General features: G+C 45.6%; 1 protein-coding gene across 5 annotated transcripts in view; it reads left to right on the forward strand.

Moving 5' to 3' along the window:
• TDP1 (tyrosyl-DNA phosphodiesterase 1) overlaps positions 1 to 26,725 on the forward strand; it is a 984,975-nt gene that overhangs the window by 832,657 nt on the left and 125,593 nt on the right. For 4 of the 5 annotated variants that reach the window (XM_085626518.1, XM_085626520.1, XM_085626519.1 and 1 more), the window contains one exon: positions 4,812 to 4,926. In XM_085626518.1, the coding sequence (XP_085482644.1) occupies positions 4,812 to 4,926 (115 nt within the window). Of the gene's footprint in view, positions 1 to 4,811; positions 4,937 to 26,725 lie in introns of all 5 variants that reach the window. The other variant, XM_085626517.1, reaches the window with a different exon arrangement.

The raw sequence follows: 26,725 nt of genomic DNA on the forward strand, positions 1-26,725 counted from the left end.
GCATGCTGGAGTCCGCAAAGTTTGCTCCAATGCACGCTTTAAGTTAATCCAATATAACATTTTATACCAAGTATATTTAACCCCACATAGGCTAGGTAAAATTTATCCAGAATGATCAAACACCTGCCCTAGGTGCAGGGAAGCAGCAACACGCTTTGTGCACATGGTATGGAAATGCAGGAGCTTGAGCCCTTTACACAAAGTAACTGGATGGTCCATTCGCAGGACGATATGTTCAGCCCTAAATAATCTAATTCCTACCCAGAAAAAGAAAAAATTGTGTAGAAGGTTTGTGCTATTAGGGTTGGTGATTGCAAAAGAGAAGGATAGCAATCTCGTGGCTTAGCCCGATACCACCAGTCAAAGTAAATGGATGCGAGATATGAAAAAGTAGGCAGCAGTCTAATTGATCCGGATGAAACATATAAGGAAAGATGATAGACTTGAGGAGGATGCGCTGGCATGGTTCGCGATGATTGCAGACTTGAGAGATTACCAAGAAGGGGAGATAGATGGTGGGGGGGAAGACTCACAGCAAACACCGGAATAAGAACTGGGATGGATGGTTGCATGGTACTGCACGTCGGCTGATGGTTTTCGGACTCCTGACGAGTTCAGACATAAGACACCGAGGCACAAAAGGGTGGGTAGGAAGGGGAGAGTTATGTTTGTGGAAGAAGGATATAGTTATTATTGCAATAGAGTTCAATTTAATTTTGATCCTGCAACAGAAGAAATACTCAAAATGTTATATGTCATATGTGAACTACTACAGGAATATGCTGTAAAATGCCAATAAAGAGTGTTAAGAAAAACCTGTGAGCATGAGGTCGAACACATGCCCCTACAGTGGCTGCATTAGTCCACTAAACCACCAGGCCGTGCATCCTCTGCAGTTAGAAAAGAATCAACACATCACCATTGTTGCAAGAACAGAACAGGCACGTTGCACTCCGAATCAGCGCATTGCCATCGGAACCATCACATCGGCGCCACTGCAGAAGGAAGATCAACGTATCCCTTCGACTGCGTGAAGAAACCCTGCACCACGGCTTCGGAACCAACAGATCACAAAACCAGCACTTTGTCTTCTTAACCGGGGCATCAGTCAGGTTTCTGGTAAAGCGCATCTACTCACCCGTTAGGGTCTCAAGACACTGAAGGTGCGGGGGATCTGCTGTTCAGTTTAAGAGCCAGGTCTTGACGTTCTTTCTGAATTGAGGCAGTAAAGGTGATTGCCTGAGATGTAGAGGCATTGAGTTCCAGGTCTTCGTTGCGAGGTAGGACAAGGATATTTCTTCAGCAGTGATCTTGTGGATCGATGGGATGGTGGCCAGGGCCAGTTAGGCAGAGATGCCTGGTGGGAGTGTAGAAGGAGAGGTGGTGCTTGAGGTATGCAGGTCTGGCGTTGTAGAGGGTTTAATAGGCGTGCCTGAGGAACTTGAAGGTAATTCTTTTGTTGATAGGTAGCCATTGAAGGTCTCTCAGGTGGCCGGTGATGTGGCTGCGACGTGGGATGTTCAGGATGAGTCTGTCGTAGGCTGGCTACCTCCAAGCCTCTGCGTGGGTTCAGCCCATGGAGCTGCTTTGCCAGCTTTTTTGTTTTGACTGATTTTATTTTTATCCATTGAGCTTGGTTTGGCTGTGGTGACTAAGCATCTTGCTATATCTCTGCATCATCTTGTCCATAGCTCAATTTAGAACAGAGCATGATGCTTATCCCATCACAACCCATATCCTGCCCAACCTAGAGAACCGCCCAGTAAATCCCAACCCAAAGCCCGGAACAGAGATGAGCACAGCCTGGCACCCTATAGATGACAGTGTATTGCCAAACCCTCCTGGAGCCTCTCCCTACAGCAGTGCCCAGTCCTACCCTGAACCCAGAATAGCCTAGCACTATCTTAGTCCATCCAGAGTCAAGCTCACCGATGATTCTAAAAATATTACTTTATCTCCCAGTGTCTTGGTTTCCGCCTCTGTTAAGGTCATGCAAAAACTATTGATGGACAGAATGCAGAACAATGTTATACATTCACCCCAGTACAGAGATCTGGGCCTAAATCCATCGTTTTTTTGCTCACCATGCCATTCCAGTTTGGACCCAGCCATATGCAAATCAGTCTTGACCCTGTGCCCAATGGGAACAGTCCAGCCCAAACTGCCAGGCCCTCCCTGGACTAGAAACAAGCATCCTAGGACCGGTTTCGGGGTTTCACCCCTCTTCAGCCAGGATAGCTTGATTTCAGTGGCATGGAGAGCACGGGACTCACGTCTGAGCATACCCGACCCACTCGGGGTGACAATTGCCAAAAGAACTATTGATGGACAGAATGCAGAACAATGTTATACATTCACCCCAGTACAGAGATCTGGGCCTAAATCCATCGTTTTTTTGCTCACAATGCCATTCCAGTTTGGACCCAGCCATATGCAAATCAGTCTTGACCCTGTGCCCAATGGGAACAGTCCAGCCCGAACCGCCCAGATCTCTTGACTGGGGGTGAATGTTTTGATTTGTTCTGCATTCCGTCCATCAATTGTGTGTCTTTCGCATTCTCGCCCTATGTGCGCCAGGTATGCCCAGACGTGGGTCCTGGGCTCACTGTGCCACCGGAATCAAGCTATCCTGGCTGAAGAGGGGTGAAACCCCGAAACCGGTCCTAGGATGCTTGTTTCCGGTCCAGGGAGGACCTGGCTTGGCAGTTCGGGCTGGACTGCTCCCATGAGGCACAGGGTCAAGACTGATTTGCATATGCCAGGTCTGTACTGGGGTGGCATGGTGAGCAAAAGAATGATGGATTTAACCCAGATCTCTTGACTGGGGGTGAATGTTTTGATTTGTTCTGCATTCCGTCCATCAATTGTGTGTCTTTCGCTCTGTTAAGGTCATGGACATCTAGAGGAAGACTAAAGGGAAGTGTTAACTCATATATAAATACCGGGGCACATACAGTGACTGACGCTTGCATTTTGCTTGATAGAAGCACTGTCCAGGTGCTGGTATGCAGGGATTATGGTGTGTAGAATACTCTCCCTCCAAGGTCAATTCACATGGCTTGTGTAACTGGACATTACAGCCTTTACGAGCTAGCAGTGTGTGTGTGTGTGTGTGTGTTTATTGCTACTAAAGCTGGCTGTTTGTGGCTTTGATGTGCTCTGACATTATTAAACTCATACCCTGCTATTGTACAATTGTATGTTTTTATAGCCAGTTCCACAACTTATTAGACGAAGTTAGTTTTCTCATCACAGCTCGCCCTCTGGGTGTTCCAGGAAATGTAAACTGTGAGCAGCTCTGGTGCCTTCCCAGAGTCAATCCATCAACCAGGCATTTTTGAAGAACCTTTCTGAGAACTCGGAGCCAGCAAACATTTTTCTTGCCTGTGAAATATGTTCATGCTGAGTTAGTCAGTCAACCGGTTGCACTACAGGGTTCTGTGCTACCTACAGTTTGGCATGTAGCTGGTGTTCAAGTGACTTTCTGCACTTGTGCACGAGTACTGTTTTGATTTTGCTGCAGGGGGCGGTGATTCTGATTTCCACACACACAGTTGTTGGTGCCCCCAACGTTTTGGAAGTTTTTGGTGCCCAGATGAGACAGAGTTACAGATACCAAGATGCAAGCAGAAGTGTGTGTAGTGTCGCGATTCATGAAGAGACGACACTGACTTGATTATGCGGTGGGAGCTTTATTATTAGTACGTCTTCATTTTCTCATCTCCTGCTCCTTTCTGCCCTCCTGACTCCTTCTGTTCCGCCTCCCATTCTCCTCCTACTTCTAGACCTCCTGTGCCGGTCCTAGTGCTGATGGATTAAACCCAGATCAGTTGACTGGGGGTGAGTGTTTGATTTGCTCAAATGCTTCGTCCATCATCCCCTTTGGTATCGCTTTGGTCCTAGTGCCCGGCACGTCCTACAACATTACAGTGTGGTTGGAATATACGTTACTCTAAACACCCGCACTCCATTGGAGCCCTGCAGGCTAACGCCATGCTCCTTCCATCCACTTGTGATAGCATCATGATCCCGTGGTAGAGCGTTCTTCCTAATCCTCTCACGAGCCAAACACTCGCTTTCTGGATCTTTGCCGGAGTGGGGCTGAACCTCTTAAGATTCTACTATAAAGGTCCAGCATAGAGGAGGTAAAGTAGTATGTTCTCTGCCCCAAGTCCAGGATTAATATTCCCTAAAACAAGAACATTAAAATAAGTTCCCTTTCACAAATGTTCAGGAGCAAGTGAGACCTTCAGATGTAGTCTAGTAAATGCTTTGACCTAGAAAATGTAAAAAAATGACTTTTTATATACTATACCGGCACAGCGTGACGTTGCCACTGTTCTGCAGCCAGCTACGCACAGCTCCATAGCATTAGCATAGGCGCTACTGCCCTCCTTATTCACAAGAACAGCTAGAGTGCTAGAAGCTTGCTCGATAAATCATGTAGCCTGACTGCTGTAGTCCCTCATTCTATGATTGCCGACCCCAGGTTGTGGTTGTGAAGACACATCTACTCCGCTGCCAGTCCTGCACCTAGTGTGTGTCTCAGTGACACACTTCTCCAGCTTGCCTTCAGCTTTTAATGCTTCCTCAGGTGACAGGGGTGGAGACCAAACAAACAGAAGGTGGGAAAATGGGAAGCTAAGGTAGGATAATACACAAAAGAGGCAAACAACCTATTCAATCTTAGTTTATACAGGCGATCATGCAAAGCTGCAATCAAAGTTATCGATTTATGTGATTGAGTGTTATGCTGATTTAAATGTATGTCCTGTAGGATGTAGGCCTGATGTATTTCTATGTCTTTTCAGGATCTTGATACCAATGCCTTTCATGTCAAGGTGAATGTGTTTGCCTCCAGCCAAGAGAAGGCCATGTCGTTTCCCGTGCCCTATGACCTGCCTCTGGAACGTTATGGCAGCAAAGGTACTGGGCAGTGTGGCAGAAAAGAGTCCTGGGTGGGGCCTACGAATAACCTTATGGGTTTTCCTGCCTGGTGGCCCCTTGTAAACATTTGATGCTTTTGATTTGCCGTAATCTCTGCTTAATAATCTGTTTGGCGAAGATGTTCACAGTTTGCAGAATAGAAACGCTCTCCTTTGTGTGCTATTTATTTTCATGAAAAGTAAACATTTTGTCTTTGAGTTCTTTGCTAAAGTAAAGCATATATGGGTGGAATTAAAGCACCTTCTGATGGATACATCTTCCCACAGATTCCTCACTTTATCAATATCATTTCCAGGTGCCAGGCTGGTCACAAAACATTTCCTCCGTACAGGGCCGTTTCTAGGTGTTTAGCCGCCCTAGGCGAGAATTGAAAAATGCCGCCCCCTCCCTTTTACTACCATCACTCTCTCCACCTGTCATCCTGGCTAGAAGAATTAATGCATTAGATATTCCCAAACTCATGTTTTTGCCATTCACCCCCTTTTGCCACCCTAGGCAGACGCCTAGTCTTGCCTAATGGTAGAAACGGCCCTGCCTCCGTAATAGGTATCCAGTACGGCCAGTTGTTGACATGTGGCTTCCAGCACAGCTCCACCTTTCAGATGTTACCACAGTTTACTCCCACTAGTGAGATAGTGCTGTTTATGATTAAAAAAAAACATTTCACTGTATACAAACATTATGTGCTGTTATTGCCGCTTTCAGTCCTGCTCGTGCAGTCATCCCCGCACGCCTCGATGGATCGCAGAATAAATGCAGGAACTGACGCCAGTGCTCCAGTTGGCACTAATATGATCTTTTATTGTAATATCTGACCGCCATTCCATGGCTGAATCCACAAGGCACCACCTGGTTGGTATTGGAGAGCCAATGCCAAGTTTCCAGAGTAGTATTTCGACACCTGTTAGGGATATTCATAACATTTGTATGAAGATTATGTATCCACCATAAATAGGTAAGTACATTTTTTGTGAGGTTGTTGTCTAATAAGCTACTCCAAAGTACAGACAAGCCTTTTCTTTCTATGTCCTTTGAACACACTGATGATGACCTTTCCACCCTAATACAGACACTAACAATTGGACGTCGGAACAAAGTCCATGTTACACAAATTACTGCATGGAATTATCTATTGGCCTACCTGTATTATTCTGAGTAACTGTTCTTGTTATTATCATCGAAAACATTTCTTTAATGGAAATGTGAATATCTGTTGTACACATGATAGACAAAAAGTGCTTGGCATTCCCAAAACCTGTTGGTACAGCAGATGCTTGGAGTTCATTCACCCTAGGCTTACCTGCCCCTTGAACTATCACTATGTACTCTCCTCCAGACTGTGCATTCATCTCCATCCCAGGGCTACAACTAGGACCTGTTCTGGCACAGAACTTGCACCTTTACCAGCCTCCAAAACCAGGGCTTAATTTATAACCAATAAATTAGTGCCTGGACCCAAAGTTTTTCTTAGAAGCCCACCTCATGACGAATGTTCGGGTTGATGAGTACCAAGACTGCCTTCATTTCATCTCACGCTTGTCACTCACCACTCTACATTGCCTCTCTCTTTACCACACTTTTGTAGTTATTTTCGTTCCTGCTTTCTCCCTTTGTTGCTGTTTTCCTCTTTCTCTTCCTCCTTCCGGCACAGATGAAGCACTGATATTGGGGCATTGGGTATCTTTGCTGCTGACTTACAAACCAATTTTAAAACTGGTCTATGGCCTTTTACCGATGAGGGATAGATAGGGTGCTCCACAGGTGGATCACAAACCCGGGAGTAAATAAATAGTTCACGTATCAGGGCTTCTCTGAGATCCCCGAGTCCAGAGTGCCTTGTTACTATGTTGCGTATTAACAGGGATTTCGAAAAGACTCCACTTACTCTCAACGAAAACAGAGGATAATTGGTGCATTGAAAACCTTTTAAAATAATGTACAAATTGCGCTTTCGACATAAATTGCAGCTTGTTGAACATCTCTACTTAATCTTTCCATGTAGTTAAAGCATCTATGCCAGAAATTCCAGGCAGTTCCTGCCCTAACCTTTTTTTTTTTCTTTTAGATATATTCATCTTTGATCAATTGGCATTTCTTTATTATCTAGATTTTTTTTCTTTTCTCAACTAGTACTTGATTCACACTTTCTGAATGGTCTTGCACAGGGTACTTCCTCAAATTTAAGGTAGCACGGTATAGACTTACATCCTAGCAATGAAGTAGACTGCAGTTGTTAGAACTGTAAGAAGCTAATACATTTGGGGCCTAATTTGAGTGTCGGTCTGAATTTCAAATGCCGGTCGACATTCAAACCAGCCAGTCAGTCCGGCTGGCTTCCGACGGGCTCATGGAGCCCGCTACCAGTCGGAAACCAAACTTAATCCCTTGCGGACGGTGTTTCTGCCATCAGGATTATGATGTTGGTTTCCGACAGGCTTTCTATGTCGGGCTTTCCGACATGGAAACCCTGTTGGGAAGCAACTTTGGGTAGCAGGGCCCCCTCTCTCCGCGGCCTTCGGTTGGGGCCCGAGGGGCACCACGAGGTGCCTGGCACACGGTGCAGGGATTTTCAGTGACTCCCATTTCTCAATGGGAGCATGTGCTGCCGCCGGTTTCCGACTGCTGCACAAGCTCCCATTGGGAAATGGGAGTATGGTGCGGTCGCATCGTAATTGTGGTTTCGGACCGGTCGGTCTCGAAACTACTGGGATGACCAACATCCTAATCAGCCCCTTGATATGCTTTTTACATTTGTTCCAATGAGTGAACTAGAGGATATTTCAAATACGATTCATGGCAACATCTTGAGAATAATATTATTAACATATTTAATTTATTAAACAAAAGTAAAGCATTTATTGAGACGAAAGTGATAAGATTATTAATATGTAATCCGCCTAAGATAAAGTAAACTGTTCCACATATTAACTTCTATAAGACTAATTCGCTCAAAACTGTATATTAATGAATCACACTTAATGCGCTTTTAATTAGTTTACTGATTTCAGCAGACTGGGCATCTGATCAAGCTTATCTAACATTTATAAACAGATTCATTATGCTTTATTGGTAAGAGGTTTCACAACCCACTTTGTACTCAAGATGTATTTAGACACATAAAATACCACATAATGAACGATAGTCGATGAACAAGTATTTAAATTGCAAAAAATACTAAAGCCTCATTCCCCTTTGTCAAGATGTAGATAGCAATTGTACATGGCGCGCTTTCCTGTGCACAACTCATCAAATATATTAATTTCTCACAATATTAGTAGAGTTTACAAGTTCTTTTACACGTAAAATGTAAGTAACTTAAGTTCTATAATGTTCTTTGGAAGACACCATGGGAGAAGCAGGTACACATAACATATACACAAAATTCTAGTCCAGCGTGGTTTCTGTTGTTGGATTGTTTGTGTCCCTCATTTTCTAGTTAAAATATGAAGCCAGACTCAAACGTCCAAAAAAATGTTGATGTAATCAATACTTGACTTATAAAAATGTAGATTATAACAATAGTGTTGGTTATGCTCTTTCGGGGTGGCCACTGATGAGTTGGCCCCGTTGTACCACCTGGGCTGCGAGGACTGTTGCAATGACCCTGAATACCTCCCTTGCTCTCCTGGTTGCACTTCGTCCTGTGCACCTCAACTTCTTGCTCGCTTCCTGGCCATAGTCATGTTGTTAAGTAACTTGAAGGCTCATTATGATGGCGTGCGGACATCAGTCCGCCCGCCATCATAACGGTGATGGGACCGCCCTCCAGACGTGCGGCAGTCCCACCGGCCCAATTAGGATGCGCCCGCCATACTGGTGGGCGCATCCTGGCCTTTTACCATTGCGGACGGTGCTGCTGGCTGCAGCACCATTCGCAATTGTAAAAGTGTATGCACAGCATTCCCCTGCACCACGTGGCAGGCACCACGTGGTAGGCACCACGCGGTGCCTGCTACTTGGTGCAGGGAACTGCAGGGGGATATCATGGGTCCCCCTCCAGTGCATCCCCCTCCCCCTTAGAGGGGGCCCACAATGGGCCCCCAAAGCCAATTGCCGCCAGCCTTTCCATCGCGGCATCGCCGCCATGGAAAGGCCTATACATCACCCTGATCCTAATATTGCGGAGGATGCCTGCTAGGCACCGCCACCATATTAGTGGCCCAGCTCCGCCTGGCCGGCAATCGTAACGATTGCCACCGGCGGAAAAGCGGCGGACGGACTTTGCGTCTGCCACGATACCCACCGCCATCCCAATATGGCGGAACGATCGCCACCTCAGGCCCAGCGGTGGCGATCGTTCCGCCATCGTAATGAGTCCCTTGGTCATCTGAAATTATCCTATTGATGTTTCTGTCCTCGCAGACGGTCTTTAAGTTGTCACTGTGTCCCATTTACTGCTTTTCTCGATTTCTGTGTTCTAAATAGGTGACTTATGGGTTCATTAAGAGTGCCTGCGGTAATTCTAATTTAACTGGTAGCGGGAGTTAAAGGCCATGTTGAAGTTACAAGTTGTGTTGTTTCATCTCGAGATTTCAGTTACTAAAAGCAGCAGAAATTTCTATATGAATCATCGGAGAAAATCGTGCAGGAATTGTCATAAACCATCAATTTCTACATATCATTGTCCAATAGTACAATTTCCGCTATTTACAGCCCTCAGAATTTACCGGGACCTCTAATAACAATAACTCCATTGAGTGTTACATGGGACTATTCCATGAGACTCATAATGAGGCCCTTGAATGCTTCTGAATTCAGCGGCCACCTTCCCAACTGCTCTGCTAGCTGTTGTGTCACAGTGCTGAGCTATAATATAAGTAGCGCAGAATAAAAAGAGTTAATCAAGAAACTGACAACTTTTTTAAAAGCAGGTTGATACAATATATATACACCCAGCACCTGTCAGGCCACACTCTACATTTTTCAAAATTAATGACCTCTCAACATCCACAATTGTAGTGAAAACACAGAAGCTTAGATACAAAGACCTGGCTCCGACTCAACGCTTCCAAGACTGAGATTATTGTATTCTCTGGTAGATCAAGATGGAGAACGACCTTTACAACGCGGTTGTTACACCGCAATAGCTTTACAACGCGGTCATTACAACGCAAGTCGTTACAATGACTTGTGCTGGATGGCGCTCTACACTAAGGAATAGTATGATTTAATATTCCAACACCTTCCCTACTGTTCCACACACTGTAGTTGGAATAGTAAATCATACTATTCCTAAGTCCAGCGCCTTTAGCGCAAGTTGTTGTAACGAACGCGATGTAAACTACCACGTTCTGAATGTATGCAATGTAACGTCATACATTCGAGCTAGATAGACTCCTTCTTTTGCGGCAATAGACATTGGTGCCGGATTTGTTATATGGCAATCGTGCAATGCCTGAGGGATCGCAGCAACAGGTCGGTGGTGGACCTATGTTTTTCCACAGCCAGCACATTTAATCAATAAGTATGTCTATCAATTAACTCAGTGAGCACTGGGCAGGTTTCTAAATGTTGTCTAGAGATTGGTGCCCTCTAACAAGGAAAGATGTTTCCCCTTCTTCCTTAAGGTTTATATTTTGCCTGAAGTAAATTATGTTGTAAGCCTACTGGCAGCTGTCCCGGACTACCAGGTGATACCTCTATCTGAGCTTACATTGAGATCCAAGGAAGGAATTGGGGATAAGGATGTGTGTATGTGAGCGGGGCATATGGAGTATGCTTTGTAGAAGGGTAGCTGCGGTGACCCTAGCCATTGGTTGCACTTATTTCTCCTAGTCCTCCTTTTGTTGAACTTACGGCATCAGTGTGAAAGAGCAATCCACAGCAGTGCTTTCCAAACTATATAGAACCATAGCCCAATTTTTAGAACGACCAATATTCACAATGTTGGGTTGCAATGTTGTGGTAGTGCACCCTCATTTACATACTGCACATTTTCCATGGAGTGGCCACTAAAACTGCATAGACATACAGTTTTACGGATAAAACTATATTACACACAAATACTATTGTGTGGTAATCGGGTTTCAGTGAATAGTTATCATTTGTGCATCACCAAGTAAAATCTCTTGATTTGTTTTGATCTTATTAAAATATTTGTTTCCATCATACTTTGGAATTACAATAAAAATGTGCTTCATTTTTGCTTTCCTAACTGCAGAATGTGTACCGTTAAGTTACAGGTATTTACATTTTGTGGTGTGTTTCCCAAAAAATATATCCTATAGCCTTTCCTTTTACACTCCCTGTACCCCAACAAGATTGTCACATAATTCACTTTACTTTTCTTTCTCTAACTGCAAAGTGAGAGGAGTTGGCAAACACCAATCCCCATGTTAAAAAAACATGTTGAAAACATAAGCAGCAGTTTATCAAAAGACATCCTCTGACATTTGACCTCTGTCTTTGAAGTGCAGCAAATGTGACAAGACCAATACAGAATTTAAAGGCATCTTTATTTATTGCTTGGACTCTTATGCCCACCAAACAATGGCTCGCTGGCCCACAGGATTGCTGAATCAAGATGTGGGGGATAGGTTTACTTTCTAAATTACAAATGGATGAATGTAAACTGTTGGTCAAAATACATTTGACAAGTCTGATGAGCATTTTACTCTCAGTTCTCAAAGGAAAACTGGTATCTTATTTTTTACTATAACGGTGTTCAATGCTAGCTTCAATCAACATTTTATACACGTTTTGAATTTTATCCAGATGATACGTTGGCCTGAAATACACATCAGGCGCACTTTTTTCACCATGACACACCATTAACTAGTTGCACCCAATGCAGACTGTGGCAGTACATCACACTAAAACGTGCATTGTCCTCACCGTAAGGGCGAGCTCTGAAAGTTCGTGCAGAGGAGAGCGCATTAATGAAAGACTGAGCTGCAGTTTGGAACAGTGGCTGAGTCCTTCACTGGAGGTGAAATGGACTTTCTTTGGAGGGAGAGCAGGGACAGTCCTAAAGCTACGTCTAAAGAGAATGTATGGTGGATGCAGGCATCCTGAATAACTTCCTCCTCATAGCAGCCGCCCCTGGACAACCATAGTTTTGAAAGGTAGTTGTGGACCAATTATAGATTTGTGTGGAGGATCTCTACCTCATTTAGGGGTTCAGCACAAAAAAAGTACTTTAGCTGCCATTCTGTAAACCTTAGCAAGAATGACTGAGGGTGTGCTAGCAGCCTAGCATACAATTTCAGAGGATTCTTGTAGGAAGGTGGATATCTGACTATGGTTACCCCCAACTTTTTGCCTAGTGTCTAGCTGGTTTTTCGACTTAGTTGGCCTGAGATCCTGCCATTCAGGGTCTCAGGCTGTCTGCTCTCTCTGTAAAATGGACTCCATGTACCCTAGGTACATAACCAATTGGTAAGGATCACCTTATTGGACCCTGTACAGTGTACCCTAGGTACCCAGGGCATAGGTGTACCCTAGGCCTCCCAGGGGCTGCAGCATGTATTATGCCACCCCTGGTCTGGCCTTCCAATCAGACACAACTGGCTGATCACTCAGCTGGGGCAAGGTCGTGTAATCACCCCTTGCTTAGATATAGTATATCTATATCTACCTTATATATAGACACATGTGTACCTATCAGTCACTCCTATGGCAGGCCTTAACAATCCTGGAGGCAGAGTGCTTGGTAACATGTGAGATGGTGCTCTAGCATGAGCTGAGCCTGTCTGCAGCTTTCGGAACCATGTCCTTATAGCTGTTCTATGATATAGTCTACCATATACTCTTAAAGTGCCTTATAATCTTAAACGGTTATGGTAACTATGGTTTGGCTTTATCAAAACATGTCGTGTAAGGTGTCTAACACTTTGGAATAATACCCCCATACCATTTCTGGTGATGAGGATATTATTCCTCCCTTCTAGAGGGAGAGACATGTTAAAATCCTACTTTGCTGTTTAACTCTAACCAAAGCCTCAGCATCACAAAATGGATGCTGCTGCCACAGACACAAGTCTGACCTCCTGCTGCTGGGAGTGATCCCAGCCAGGGAGGCCTGGACAATAGGTTTCCTGCTTGGGGAGGTGCTAGCACCTCCCCAGACAGCCTTTAGTGTATTGGGGCAGGGTGGGCTGAAAGGAATGAGACATGCCTGGGGCACACAAGGTGTTCCTTGCATAGTCCAGTTCAAACCGGCGCTGGGGCACTCCAGCCCCAGCTCTGGCGCGAAACTGGACAAAGGGAAGTGGGTGTAACCACCCCCTCCCAGGTCCCACCCATAAGGCGTGACCTAGCAGGTATCCCAGCCCCCCAGATTAGTATAAGAGTGGGAGTTGGGCCTCAAGACTTTAGATTATCCTGAACCTGCAAAACTGAACAGAAACTCTGGACCTTCGACATTCGACGAAAGAAGAAGACTGAAGAATCTCCCTTGTAGCCAAGGAGTGGCTACCCTGTGCAAACAGGCACCATCAAGAGACTACCCTTTGCTTTGCGACCGTTCTACGAGGAACCGACTGCAGAGCCCGACCAGAGCCTTGACTTCCAGACTTCTCCGACCCTCATCCACATCTGCAGCAGAGCTGAGATCCGTGGAGGCGACGAGCGACGTGGGACCGGCTACCTGGAAAAAGTGGCTAGTAACTTACAGCGCAGCTTCTGAGGTACCCTCGAAGTTGTGCACCGGGGATTGAGAAGCCCCAACCCCAAGCACCATCTGCACCGAAGATCAGCCCCCCACACTCCACGAGTCCTGCGTGGGGCCCTTCAGCATTTTCCTGCTTGCCGCGTCTGTCCGGTTGCTTGCCCGCTGGCTAGTGGCCTCTGTGACGACGCACCCTGAAATCTTCTGCGCTGGTTTGGCTCCTCCAGACTGGCTCCCGCTTCTCTGCAAAGAAGAAGCACCCCAGACCTTCCTGGTCTGCACCAGAAGCAAGTCCTTCATTCTTCGTGGGTTCCGCTTGCCAAGGCTTGGTGAGTCCTAGTCCAACTTCGACGCCGCCGACAGCAAGAGCCTTCGTGGGACAGCTCGCCTCCTGGTCCTGGTCGTCCTCGACGCTTCCTGGTCCTCCTGGCTGCAGCGACAAGCTTCACCTTCACCTGCAACTCTTCACGACATCGCCTTGTTCCTTCCTGGTTCCACGTGGTCACTGGCTAGTGACCTTGACTCTGTCCCTTCTGCTTGCAGGTTTCTTCTCTTCTTGATCCCAGCCTTGGGATCCACCGGACACTCTTCACTGACTGCCTGTCAGCATCTTTCTTCAGGCAGCCATAGGAGTCGACGACGAAAACGACGCATCTTCACCCCTATGCACCCGCAGCCTGTGGGCTAGGTAACTTGGGTACTCCGGTGCTCATCAGGATAGTGACTATCCTAGTGTCTAGTTTTCAAGTCTCAACTTCCTAGCTACTCCAGAAGTGTCCTAAATCTACCGTTTTCTAAACTGTACTATTGCTATTGACTTTTACGCATTACGCGTGAGTGTTTCCACTCTGCACACGAATCCCGTGGGCCTCCCACTTCCTAACTAACGCTAGTGTAGTGTAGCCCCAGCGATTCCCTAGGCCTAGGCCTATTCTATTTCCGTGACAGTGGTTCTTATACCACTTACTTAGTATATGGTTTGCGTGGCCCCTAGGGCCTAACTGTATTACTTACCTGTGTGACTTACTGTATGCATTAATAAGACTGTGTTGTACTTACCTCTAATCTCATAAAGAGTGCTGAGGGTTTGCTTAGAATAAATACACTTTATTTTATATATATATCTGTTGTGGTGTCCTTTCATTTGGTATTCAAGGGATTATATATGGTATCACAGCCGGCTTCACATGCCATTCAGAGTTTAGCCTAAGACTGCTCTTGTCCATGCTACCACTAGGATAGCTGGTCTATAAGGTTGACTTTACAACCAATCACCATAAGGGTATTTGGACTGATATAAGGTGTACACTATAACTAGTGACATCATACATCAGGCCAACTTCTCACAATTCTCATAGCCTCCAGTTCGACATCTCTGTGGCCTGGGTACCTAGTATCCTTGAAATTACTTTTCTGTCAGCAGATCTGCAGCTTGAACGTTGGATCCTTTAAAGTTTATGGTTGTCCTCTTCTCCCACCACGATGTTTTTGTAACATTTTTCTGAATATTGTCATGGAGTTTTTCAGAACCCTGGCTCTTCAATTCTATTTCCATATTGGTGATATGCAGATTTACCTCTATGTTAGTAGAACTCTAGGGACTGGGAGAGCAAGTGGCGTTCCATTGTGTCAAAATCTGTTTGTATTGGGACAGATTTGCCTACATCTGTGAAGTTCCTCTCAGAATCCAGCTCTCCCTATTGTTTTCGGTCATAAATCGGCCTTTGGGAAGAAAGTAAAATCCTCCATCATCATCCTCTTCAAAAAATGCAGGCATACTGTTTAAGTCCATGACAGGAGAAATTTCAAAGAAAACAAATGCCCAAAGCTAGAAAAAACAGTTACAGTCACTAAAGGGTTAAAATAATGGAAGGTGAAAATGGGGGAGAAAAGCAGCCTTGTGAAGAAGAGGGAGGAGATTGCAGTAGGCCGCACCTAAGGGGTTGTCGGGAGTTCCAACCTCCCATAAAGACCAACTGAGTTTGCGGAGCAGAGGGAAAGAGTCCAGAATGAACGTGGATCCAAAAAACATGCTCTGAATATAAACGCAAGTGGAAAGCTGTGAGGAACGCTGAAGACAGACACTGTTGTCACATGTCTCAAAGAGCAAGCGGTTGAACAGTTAGAGCGAAGAGAGCGCGTGTGTTTCGCAGTAGACGAAGCAAGAGGGAAAAGCTACATAAACGAGCAGTATCACATTTAGGCTACTGCAAATTGACTTCTACACAGTTTATAAAAGTGAATAAGTACATTATTGACAAAGAATAATACTTATCTTGACTGCAAGCAGCAAGAAAAGAGGACTGTTCGCAGTCAAGATAGGTTTTATATAGGTCCTATGGGTCTGATTGGCCAATGTTGGTTCTAATGTTTTACTCTTGTTGGTTTATTGTTTGGTAAGCCTCGTGGGATTTGTAGTACATTCTATATTGTTGATTGCTGCTGTTCAAATAACAAGATTAGAGAAGCATAATAGAAGCCCCTGGTCTTGCCATAAAATTCCTGGGGGAAAAATGGGATCTTACCATAAACGTCCAGGTTAGAGTTGTGGTTAAAAGGGCATTCTTTCAATATGTTGACTCCAGCGCATACTCGTCTTACAATTCCATTCTGCAGTACAACTCATTTTAGGTATCCTAGGTAAATTCCAATTTAGATTCTGAAATTGTGTAAGAAATGGGAGTATTTATTCCAAACTGTTGAACCAGATAGCAGCCCAGCTAGGATTTTGGGCAGACTTGCCTCCTTTCAATTACAGCGATTCATATCAAAGGGCAAGACAATGTGCAAGCAGAACTGAGCTGACTGTTTGCATTGTCCCAGAGCCTGTAATTATGCCTGGTAATCTAATGCAAAGTGTGCAGGAAGAATCGGTTTCAGCTATCCAGATAAGTGAGCATGGGGAGTGGATGAACTATTGGGGAAGCAGGACACAAAGTTAATCGATGCCATCCCTCCATTTCCTCATACTCAAAACTCACAGCCAGAATTCAGGAAGAGGAAACGGAGGAGAGAACAATGGTTCCCTTGTGAGCCTGCAGATCTTCTTTTCTTCTGCATTGGGCTATCCTTCTTCATTGGATTCTTCCAAATTGCCCATCTTCTCTGAAGCCTTTAAATCTTCCTCTTCAGTTCAGATTCTTTGTCAACCTGGAAGTTGAGAGGTTACATTTACAGAAAAAGGGTCTTCCTCTTCGCTTAGCAGAGGCTATCCAAGGCTCTAGGGCAGCTTCATCCCTGAAATCATACTTCGGGCATTAGGCATCATTTCATAGGTTGTGTACTCAGGGGCGTAGCTAGGGGCGGGGGGGTTGGGGGCGGTCCGCCCCAGGTGGCACTATTTTGGGGGCGGCGGCTGCACGGCACTGGTGGCCCGTGGCGGCGGTCTTTATCATTTATTTGGGGACAGTAGTGTCAGTGTCCCCAATTAAATTATAAAGGCGGCTACCAGTGCTGCGCGGCCCCCGCCCCGACACTAGTGACGTGCAGTGAAGTGCAAGCACACCTGCTTGCAAAATGCTGCAGCACACGCACCACCAAGCGTAGTGGTGGTGGTGCGGTGCGCGACGTCCCGTCCCGTGTTTGTGGGTCCCAGGGCCGTCAATCTTGTAGCGCATGTAAGCGCTACCAATAGCAGCCCAGGTCATTGCGCCGAAAATACAGAAGTTGCGCGCGCCACCACGACGCACTCTCGTCATGAGTGGAGACGAGTCAGGGGAGTGCTGGGTGATTTGCAGCAGAACCAACGTCTACGGTACCATCACCACTGTGTAGTCTACACACGACCGACGAGAGCCTGAGGTAAGATGGCTGAAAATTTCTCTCCTTGCTCGGTGAACACATGGGGCGCTCTGTTCAGCGGGCCCGGCTCGGGCTGTACCGTTACACACTTGGCCTGGAAAACACTTATCACCTGAAGCTGTAAAACCTACGGCGTAACTTGACATTCTGGAAAGAAAGGAAGAAATGACGGGGAAACAGAGGAGGCCCAGCAGTCTGGCGTCGGCGAAAGCTCCGGCCCCCTCTGCGGGCCCTCCTTGGTATTCCACAGGTGTCGGGTTCATGGCTGTAAAGTCAGTCAGTAGCGGAGGGCCTCCGACAGCTGGGGGCCAGGCTTCACACACCGACCATCAGAGGGGATCACCGTACAGATAACCGGCCCATTGCAGGCCGACCCTCTGTTGGGTCCAGTTACTGCTGATGCGGAGGAGAGCTGGCACTGAGGAGGGAGGAGTGGGCCCATTGCACTTGGCTTTGACTCCAGAATTCTATCGGCCTTAGACATGAAAGGGTGGAATGTAAGGCACCGCACAAGGCTGAGAAAACATGGAATTGCATGGCAGGAATAATTGTAAATTTCTTATTTGCGGATGGTATTTCACTCTTTCCAGTGGCAGTGGGACCCACTGTCACTCATGCTCTTACTTTTGCTGTGGGGGTTACCCACAGGTTTCCAGTGGCAAGTCTCCCCAGCGTTCTACAGCGTTGGATATATATCCACAAGAGAGTCCTGCACTTCCTAAAGTGCGGGAGTTTTGATGGCACAGGGAAACTATGTAGGTGGTAACAGATAGGCCCAGCCCCACACCAATGAAGAGTCACATGCACTGGTTGCTGTATGGATACGAAGACCACATGCGGTCCAATACCCATTTATTTGAAACCTCTGGCGACGCCCGGCCAGAGGGTACTTGATTCATGATATCCGGGGCATAGGTGAGCCCTACAGTGGCCAGGTGGCTCAATACATCCCTTTCCCACTTTGTTCCGAACCTTCTACCTGGACATGCTGTACAGTCTTTGAGTCTCTGATTTGGGTAGCGAGTATGTAGCTCAGACTGCTGATTACAGGGTCTACCCTAGTCACCTTCCTTGCTCCTTTCTCTCGATGGCTCCACCAGACACCTTTCCCTGGTTGTCTGGCCCCTGGGTGGTTCACCACGATGTTGTCAAGCTAGGGGTCCATCTATCACCACAGGGTTCCCACTCTCCAGGCTTTATTCTTCCTCTGCTGACCAGAGACCTCCACCCTCTTGAGCCATGAAATGTTCAGACTCGCGCCCTCCTCTGCCCTTTGGGCAATCATCATCGTGCCTTATACCACCATACGCCTGATTCAAAAGGTGTCCCGAGTGGGTGGTGCAAAAAAGGGGTTACCACCCCTCTTGCTAGCACTACTGCTACTTCAGACGTCTTCAAAATTTATGCAGCACAGCTGTGCATGCCCTGCCTGGCTTCCGGTGTCCAGCACAAGCTTGCTGCCCATCCACCGCGCATAACAACAATGCACTCTCTGTGAGATGTGATCTGTTACTAATACTGCCTGAGTAAGGAACTAGCATTACAAGAAAGATCGAGACCAATGGCTCAGCGCTCCACTGAACTTAGCCTCTTTACTAAGTCTTTAAGTGGCTTCCTATCACGCCACTCCAGCATGATTTGTAAAAAACGGAAACAGGGCAGTATGTAGGGAAGCACCAAAGCCGCCATGCACACTTTATTCAAGGTAAACTATGCTTCACCTTTTAAAAAATGTTTGTCACGTCAGGCTGCAAGGTAAAGTTTTTTTCCCTTTGATTTAATTTGATGCCCTCCCTCCCTTCCCCAAATGTGATTACATGGGTGCATGTCTGTTTTGAAGGTATAAACACATGGTATCATTTGCAGAATACTTTTTCTATACTTGAGTTAACTTTTCTTAAAATTTGAATTATTATTTTTTTACTTTGAGCCATAAAAGCGCTATCATTCAATATGGTGTTCATTTTGTCTTCTAATGTTGAGTGAATAGTATTATTGGTATAGCTCCATTTACTAGCTTCATTTTCTGACACTACCCCTTTGCCAGAGTAGAAGGAACGAACATATGAAGCATATCCCTGATTGATTGATTGATCTACATGCTTGCATGCTGAGGGCTTACTTCTCCCCAAAGCTACTGATGGATTGAATCGAGTTGGGCTCGCTGGATATAACAGATTCATACTTAAGGCTTTAACTGGTGGGCAGTAGAGAATATTTTAGCAGGTAGCAGACTGTTCAGCAGAAAGAATACTATGTAAAGTAAAATTTGTGAAAAAAGTACCGATAAAAAAGACCAGATCTTTAACATGAATCTTAATTTGAAATTTGTACAAGGTGCATACTTGTCACACAGGTTGATCATTAGTACACAACAATTAACTTAATTGAAATAGTGTCATAAACATTAAGTCTGTATGTCATATGACTATCGAATTTGGTGGTTTACAGTTTATATTTCTGGGTCAATCCAACCAAATATTGTCACTTTTCCTTCCTATCCTGAAGTTTGTGATGGCAACAGCTATTGCTTTCCGGTTTTCCTGAATTAACACTTTAAGTTTGAAACGCATCTGATCTTTCAACTCCCTGGTATTGTCAAATAAAATAGGAAGGGTGTTGTAATGGTGTTTTTGTTTAAATTTCATGCGCAGGTATAATTGAGAGGTCGCACCGAGCAGTGCTTACATTGTGGTTTTTTAGTTGGTTTCTTTATAATTGTTTTATACAGCGCAAACTAGACCCGAGACATCGGGTATCAGAGCGCTTTACATGAGCACCAGTTTCGTTACATTTTTTTAGGTCTCGCGCCTAGCATTGCACTGTGCAGCGGTGCTCGCGCAGCGCGAGACATTTAGTAGGTGAAAAACGGGGATTTGGAGCTGACCCAGGAATGGCACATGCACGAGCGTGTGCCTTTCCTTCTGTTGCACGTTATTAGCCTTAGCGTGCATGCTTTTTTGAAAGCCAGCACGCAATAGGCCAAAGGCGGGCGCATTGCTCCGCGCATGGCCTATTGGTGTCTATTACATGCTTGGTGCGCGTAATAGACACCAATAGGCCATGTGGTTTCAATTATCATGCCCAGACACGCGCGCGATAATTGAAAGCACATGGGTCGCAGCGGCGAGCGCGCACCACTCGTGCGTGCGAGAGCAGCCAGTTAATATGTTGCTCTGAATTAGCTTGAGTAGGATCACTGCAATCAAAACATTCGGTGATTTAGAAAGCGTTGTTTTAATTCGGTATCAACAAACTGTAGTTTCGCTTCCCTGGGCTTAAAAATTACTTTTTGGAGTGACACTAACTCTGCAGGTGAAATCGCCGTGACTCAGAAGGCATTGACTTGCCATGATGGGTATGTCGAGAACATGTGATTAGCTCTCACTGTGGAATGAGGCTCTGCATGTGCGTCCCCGGCGGCCGAGCCCTCCCACCCACAGCTAAGATGTAAACCCTGTGTTGGTGCCTCCGCCCGGAAGAAGAAACTGTAGGGAGGAGGTGGGTGAATGGACGGACGGAGCAGCCGGAGCGTGCCCCCACCCGCCAAGGATGGAACAGCTGGAGCCGGATTCATGCAAGGTGCGCACATGACTGGCCAGCGGGGCAGGATGCCAGAGCAGGCGTAGCGCTAGGTCGGTGTCCTAATGCCCGACGGGCAGGAGATATGCTTGGCAGTCGGGGTACGTGTTAATGCAGCAACCGAGAGGGGGGAATGGAATGCCGCAGGTGATCATGTGTGGAGCTTGTGTGGCGAAAGGTGGGAGGGGGGCTAGGAAGGGCCGGGGTCTCAAATGACTGATTATTTAGCATTTCAGAACTTTTTCTCATGTTTGAAACCCACCCTTCTGGCCCAAGGAAGGAGCAATTGCAATGTTCATTCTTTCTGCCAGGAAGTTCCCCTCTTGGATATCTCAAAATTCCGACTCTTCTAATCAAATTATATTTCTGCCATGGTCTCCGAAATAGGCTTAGAAGTCCCGCGCGATTCTGCTGTGGCATACTGGCCAAATATTTGAGTTACGTGCAAATTACGCGGCCAGTGAAGGCACCGCGGGTTGCTGCCCCTGATGCATCTGTGTGTGCCCGATCACGAGCCTTGCGTTTTATGTGCTCCTCTCTTTCCACACCGTATGTTATCTCTGGTACATCATTATTTCCGTGTGAGCAAGCATTAATAGATGGCACTCGAGATCGGTTTCATTCGCACTCATTCGGCTTGCATGGTTTGTGAGCAGTTTCCCAATCTCGCTGTTCATAATGTTTAGCAACCAGGATTCCTGCTGAAACGAAAATGTGACAACATAACTTTGCACTGCAGTACATCGGTGCTAAGATTAGTGTGGGACAACCAGGGCTTTAAGTGGGCTGGGTCTTGCCGCTGCTGAGCACCGGCAGTTCTTAAAAGCAGGCGCCGAAACGGGTCCCTATCGCGCTCTCTATTTTTACCCTCGGGGTGGGGGGGACGTAACTCTGCAATAGTAGCTCCGGTCACTGCTTTTGATGTAACTTCTAAGAGACTCGTTCTTTTGTTTTATATAGGGCAAGCTTGGAGGGTTTTACATTAGCACCAGTTACATTACACAAGCGCATATTCATTTTTTGAATCACCAGATGTACAGCCGACGTTCGGCTCGAACCTGCTGTCTCAGCTTGAAAGCTCTAGCCTTACGCCACATGTTCGCTCTCAAAAACTGCAGCATTTTCAGTATTATATACAACGAAAACATAGTTCATAATTACCTTATGCAACTTACAACAATTGACAAAGGCAATAATACTGGCTTGTTGCAGGTGTCATGTCACTTGTAGTATATATCTGGATGCAAAGATAGACGAAACACAATACCAGCACACTATGCTAAGCACAGATTTTTAGCTTGTGTTTTAGGCCACGCCCTTAATTACATCGGCCATGCCCCTACGAGAGACCCCACTCCCAGTTTTTTCATCCTACTTAAAGCCATGGGGACAACTTATCATCGCCATTTTTTTTTGGTCTGTGAAAATGTTCCCAGGGAAAGCTACCCAAATTATGGAATTTAAAATATATACTTGCGGCAGACAAGCAACTCAAAACAGGCCTTGTTTGGAAGTCGGCTGTGGTGGACGCAAACTTGTCAGTTGAGCGTGTGCAGCTAGTGAGTGGAATTGGAGTAATTGCTTCAGCAGCAGCATCGGACTGGGACAAAATCACAAATATAGGCCTGGACCACAACATAAACCTGGCCAACATTTGCTAATCAGATAGCTAAAAAGTGACCCACATTTGCAAATGAGGCCTGTTTGGAATTTGTAAAGACGCACTGATGGGCCTTTGCACGGTATGGGGGATTCCATTCATCTGTTGTTGCTGCAGGCAGTGTTTGTAATAATAATAGCAACTGTAAAAATCGACCCAGCAAACCATAAAACAGCCCCACACACTGTTAAATAATTAGGCCCACACACTAATATGTTATGCCAGCCCATCGGACACTGCCTGGCTGCTCTATAGGCCAGTCCGACCCTGTTCAGTACCCTTTGTATAAGTGTGAATAAGCCCGCCATCTGGTTGAACAGTGAGGGCTGGTATTCTGAACACAGGCGCAGAGCAGCAATCCAGGTGTTGTACAATATCTGGTATCCCCATCGTATCGTGTATCCCCTCCTCTTCTGCACTTTTCGGAAACAAAACTCAGCCCGGGCAGGTTCAGACAGAAGAAGCTGATCACTGCTCGGGCTGAGTTAGGGGATACACGATTCAACTGAATGCCAAACTCGGCTCTGGCGATAAATCACCAGAAACTTTTGCACAAAGAGAGACAGACAGAAAGCGCAATAAATTCAGAGAATGAATGTTATGTTATCTGGTGTTTTATTGAGCACTCAGCTACTCAAGCAGAGTGTCCCGGCGCTGTGTACTGCTGGGGAACCCATCCTGGCTTTCCCTGTGAGATGATCCCTTACTGGGCATCTCCAAGGTGAAGACCAAGCATCCCCGGCGCTGATGGGGCCGTAAGAGGAGATTAAGCAAGCTATTGCCCAGAGTTGCTGAGTGTGATCCATGATTAGAGTAGGCACCGAGGCGAGAATTATCGAGTCCGCTGACCTTGGCCCAAGACCCTACCACGTCGGGAATTGAACCCTGGTCCCTGACCGACCTCTGCTTCCGGGTCTGCCGCCTCTAACCAGTGAGCCACACCACTCCACTGAATCATAACGGAAATAGAAATTAAGTTAATAAACATTATGAAAGCAAGGAAACTGTTTCTGAAGGGTATGGAATCATAACGAAATAACATGAGGGGAAGAGAATAGAAACAACGGCATGGGTTCAAATAAGAGGAAAAATAATATCAAAACGTGCGAAAGATTAAAGGGTAAAGGTAAAAAAAACAGCAATGAAAAGAGCAAAGTATTAAAATGAGGAAATAATGGAGCAGATTTACAATCCCCTTGTGCCACTTTTGCGTCACTTTTAACATGGGAAAAGTGACGCTAAAGTGGTGCAAGGGGCTAGTAAATCTGCCCCAAAGTGTTTTGATTTTCATATAATGAATATGTTACGAGGTGTTAATGACAAACATATAACTTGCACAGTAAGTTGAATAACAGTGCATGTTTAGTTTGTCTCATACAACATACTTGACATTTTACCAGCTGTCCTATATTTTAGTGTCCATGCTAATTAAACATGCATTGGCAACACAATCGGTCTCATACATTTGTGAAACTTAGAGCTATTGACGTTGTAAATGACAATGTTCTTTACTTTTTTTTTTAAGTCGAGCCTGGGCATCACATGCGCTACTCTGTAGCATGATGTATTGGAGTATGGAATAGAAGCCCCGCCCACTCTCCACCCATATTTGCCATTGGCTTGTGTTGTTGTCCTTCGTAAATGCTGGCTTCTGATTCGTTAATAGACTTGTTAGTCCCTCCTTAGTACCGCCTTGTCTTAATTTGAAACCTCCCATGAGGGCTGGCCCTTTTACTTCAGTTGTTACACGGTACGTCTTTTTTAGTCTGTAAGCACTATTTTCTTTAATGAGTTTCTCCTACTGCAGGCACAACATGCTTTCCTGCAACATTCAGTGCACTATGCATGCTTTCTCTTTCCGACCAGCGCGGGATAATGGCTGCCGCTTCTTTGATCTCGCCTTTACAACAGTTTGAGCTATTAACATTGTAAATGACGATGCCTTTTATTTATGTGTTGATTTGCAAAACAGATAAATAAAAGTCATTGTCATTTACAATGCCAATAGCTTAAACTCTCGCAAATGCGACACCTATTGCATTACAAGTGCTTGTCATACATGGCTCCTGGTGCACACTGGTGGCGCACATTCTGATGTTCGTTTCTCACATTGCTGGTTTTCGTACGTAGATACTGGTGCATGCTCGTGTCTCAGGCTGCACAGCACACATTTTGGGACTAGTTCCTTTACTGCCTTTGTTCGTACACGGATCCTGGTGCACGCTGGTGGCTCACGGCATACATTCTGGTACTGGCTTCCTACGTGGCAGGTTTTTGTACAGGAATTCTGGTTCACGCTCATATCACTCGCTGCACAGCACACTCTAAATCTGATTTTCCACGTAGCAGGGCAGATTCAATAAGAGTAGCTCAAACTCTCGTAAATGCGAGACCTATTGCATTACAAATGCTTGTTTTGTTAGCCACGGGGAGATTTCGTGATTTGCCCAGAATCACAGGATGTTGAGCGTCGTTGCCAAGACTCAAACCCGTTTCCCCAACTTCAAGGCCGACCGCCCTAGCCCTAAGGCTACATCCTCTTCAACGTGTTGCTTACCTCTCCCGTGCTCTGTTTCGTTGGAATGAAATAATTTAGTTCCAATTCAAAATGCTACCCTCAGTACATTCCTGCTACTGTGACCTGTGAGCGTTTGTTTTCGAATACAGTTAACAGTGGCCTCTTACCATTGAACTGACCTGCACAGCAGAACGTAAAATCTAAGTATCCCAACATTGTGTTGCATTCAATGGAAGATATGTTGTAAATACTAATACATTAGGTGCGAAATTTTGAAGGATACTTCAAACCACACGTGGTGGAGTATAAAGCAGTGTGGGATTTCTCTAAGTATCTAGGCCTTGTGGGAAATGAACTTCTATATATCAATAATCAGCTGGAGGTTTTTGGCGTGATAGAGCCAAGCTACACGTTTTTACTCCATTGGGCTTCAGAGCAAATACGTACTTTTCCCCCAGCAACCCCCCCTGCTACCTGCCATGGGCGGCAATTTGAGGGATAGCCCCGGGCGCCAGAAGCTCTAGCTATGCCACTGTGTGTACTGTTCGCTAAGTGTCTCCAGTTTCTTGTTTTTTTGTTTGGTTTTTTGGGGTGTTTTTTGGGGAGAGGAGCTGGCCTAACGGCTAGGGCGCTCGACTTCGGACCTGGGGAACTGGGTTCGAGTCTCGGTAATGACGCTGAACATCCTGTGATTCTAGGCAAATCACTTAATCTCCCCGTGCCTAACAAAGAATTAATGTGTGTCCTAATGTAATGTAACGTAACTGGTGCTATGTAAGGTGCTCTGATACCTGATTGGATTCGGGTCAAGTTCACGCTATATAAAACTCTGCAAAAAAACAAACAAAAAACCCCTGTTTTTTACCTTTTGCGCGTTCAGTTTCTGTGTGATTGGGTCTAATTAAACCTATCATTATCAACATTACTAATCAATAGCCGCAGTCAAAGCATTGCATGTGTTTTATGATTTTTTTCAGGACGCTCTATGAGCCACATGTATCAAAGTAAGGAATTGCGATTCCTAAATTGCAATTTTTAAGGAATTGCAATTTATTAATCACAATTCCTTATACATGTAGGAATCGCAAACAAAATTGCAATTCCTACACATTCCTTAATTGTGACTCGCAAATTATGATTTGCAATTAAGGAATGGCTTCCCATTCATTCCTATGGGCCGGCCCATAGGAATGAATGGGATTCCATGCGCAATTTGTGAGTACCAAATAGGCACTCGCATATTGCCCATGCAATTTGAAGGGTGCAAGGGGGCCAAAAGGCCACCCTCATGCACCCTCTTAAAAAGGTAAGTATACACTTGTGGTGCACATACATGCCCCAAGGGCATGTGTGTGCACCACAATGCACTTTGAAAATGCATTTATTTCAAAGGAATTGCAAATTACCATCAACTTGAAGTTGATGGTAACTTGCGATTCTAAATTGCGAAAACACAATTTGCGTACGCATAATGCATCTCATTTAGGGGATCGCAATTTGCGATTACATAACTGCATTCGCAATTAAGGGAATCGCAAAAAAGTGCGACTTCCTTAACTGCGAATTGCAAAAAAGGTACATGCATCTAAAAAGGCCATTTTGCGATCGC

The sequence above is a fragment of the Triturus cristatus genome, chromosome 9 (genome assembly GCF_964204655.1).
Source record: "Triturus cristatus chromosome 9, aTriCri1.1, whole genome shotgun sequence".
In the NCBI taxonomy this organism is placed as follows: Eukaryota; Metazoa; Chordata; class Amphibia; order Caudata; family Salamandridae; genus Triturus; species Triturus cristatus.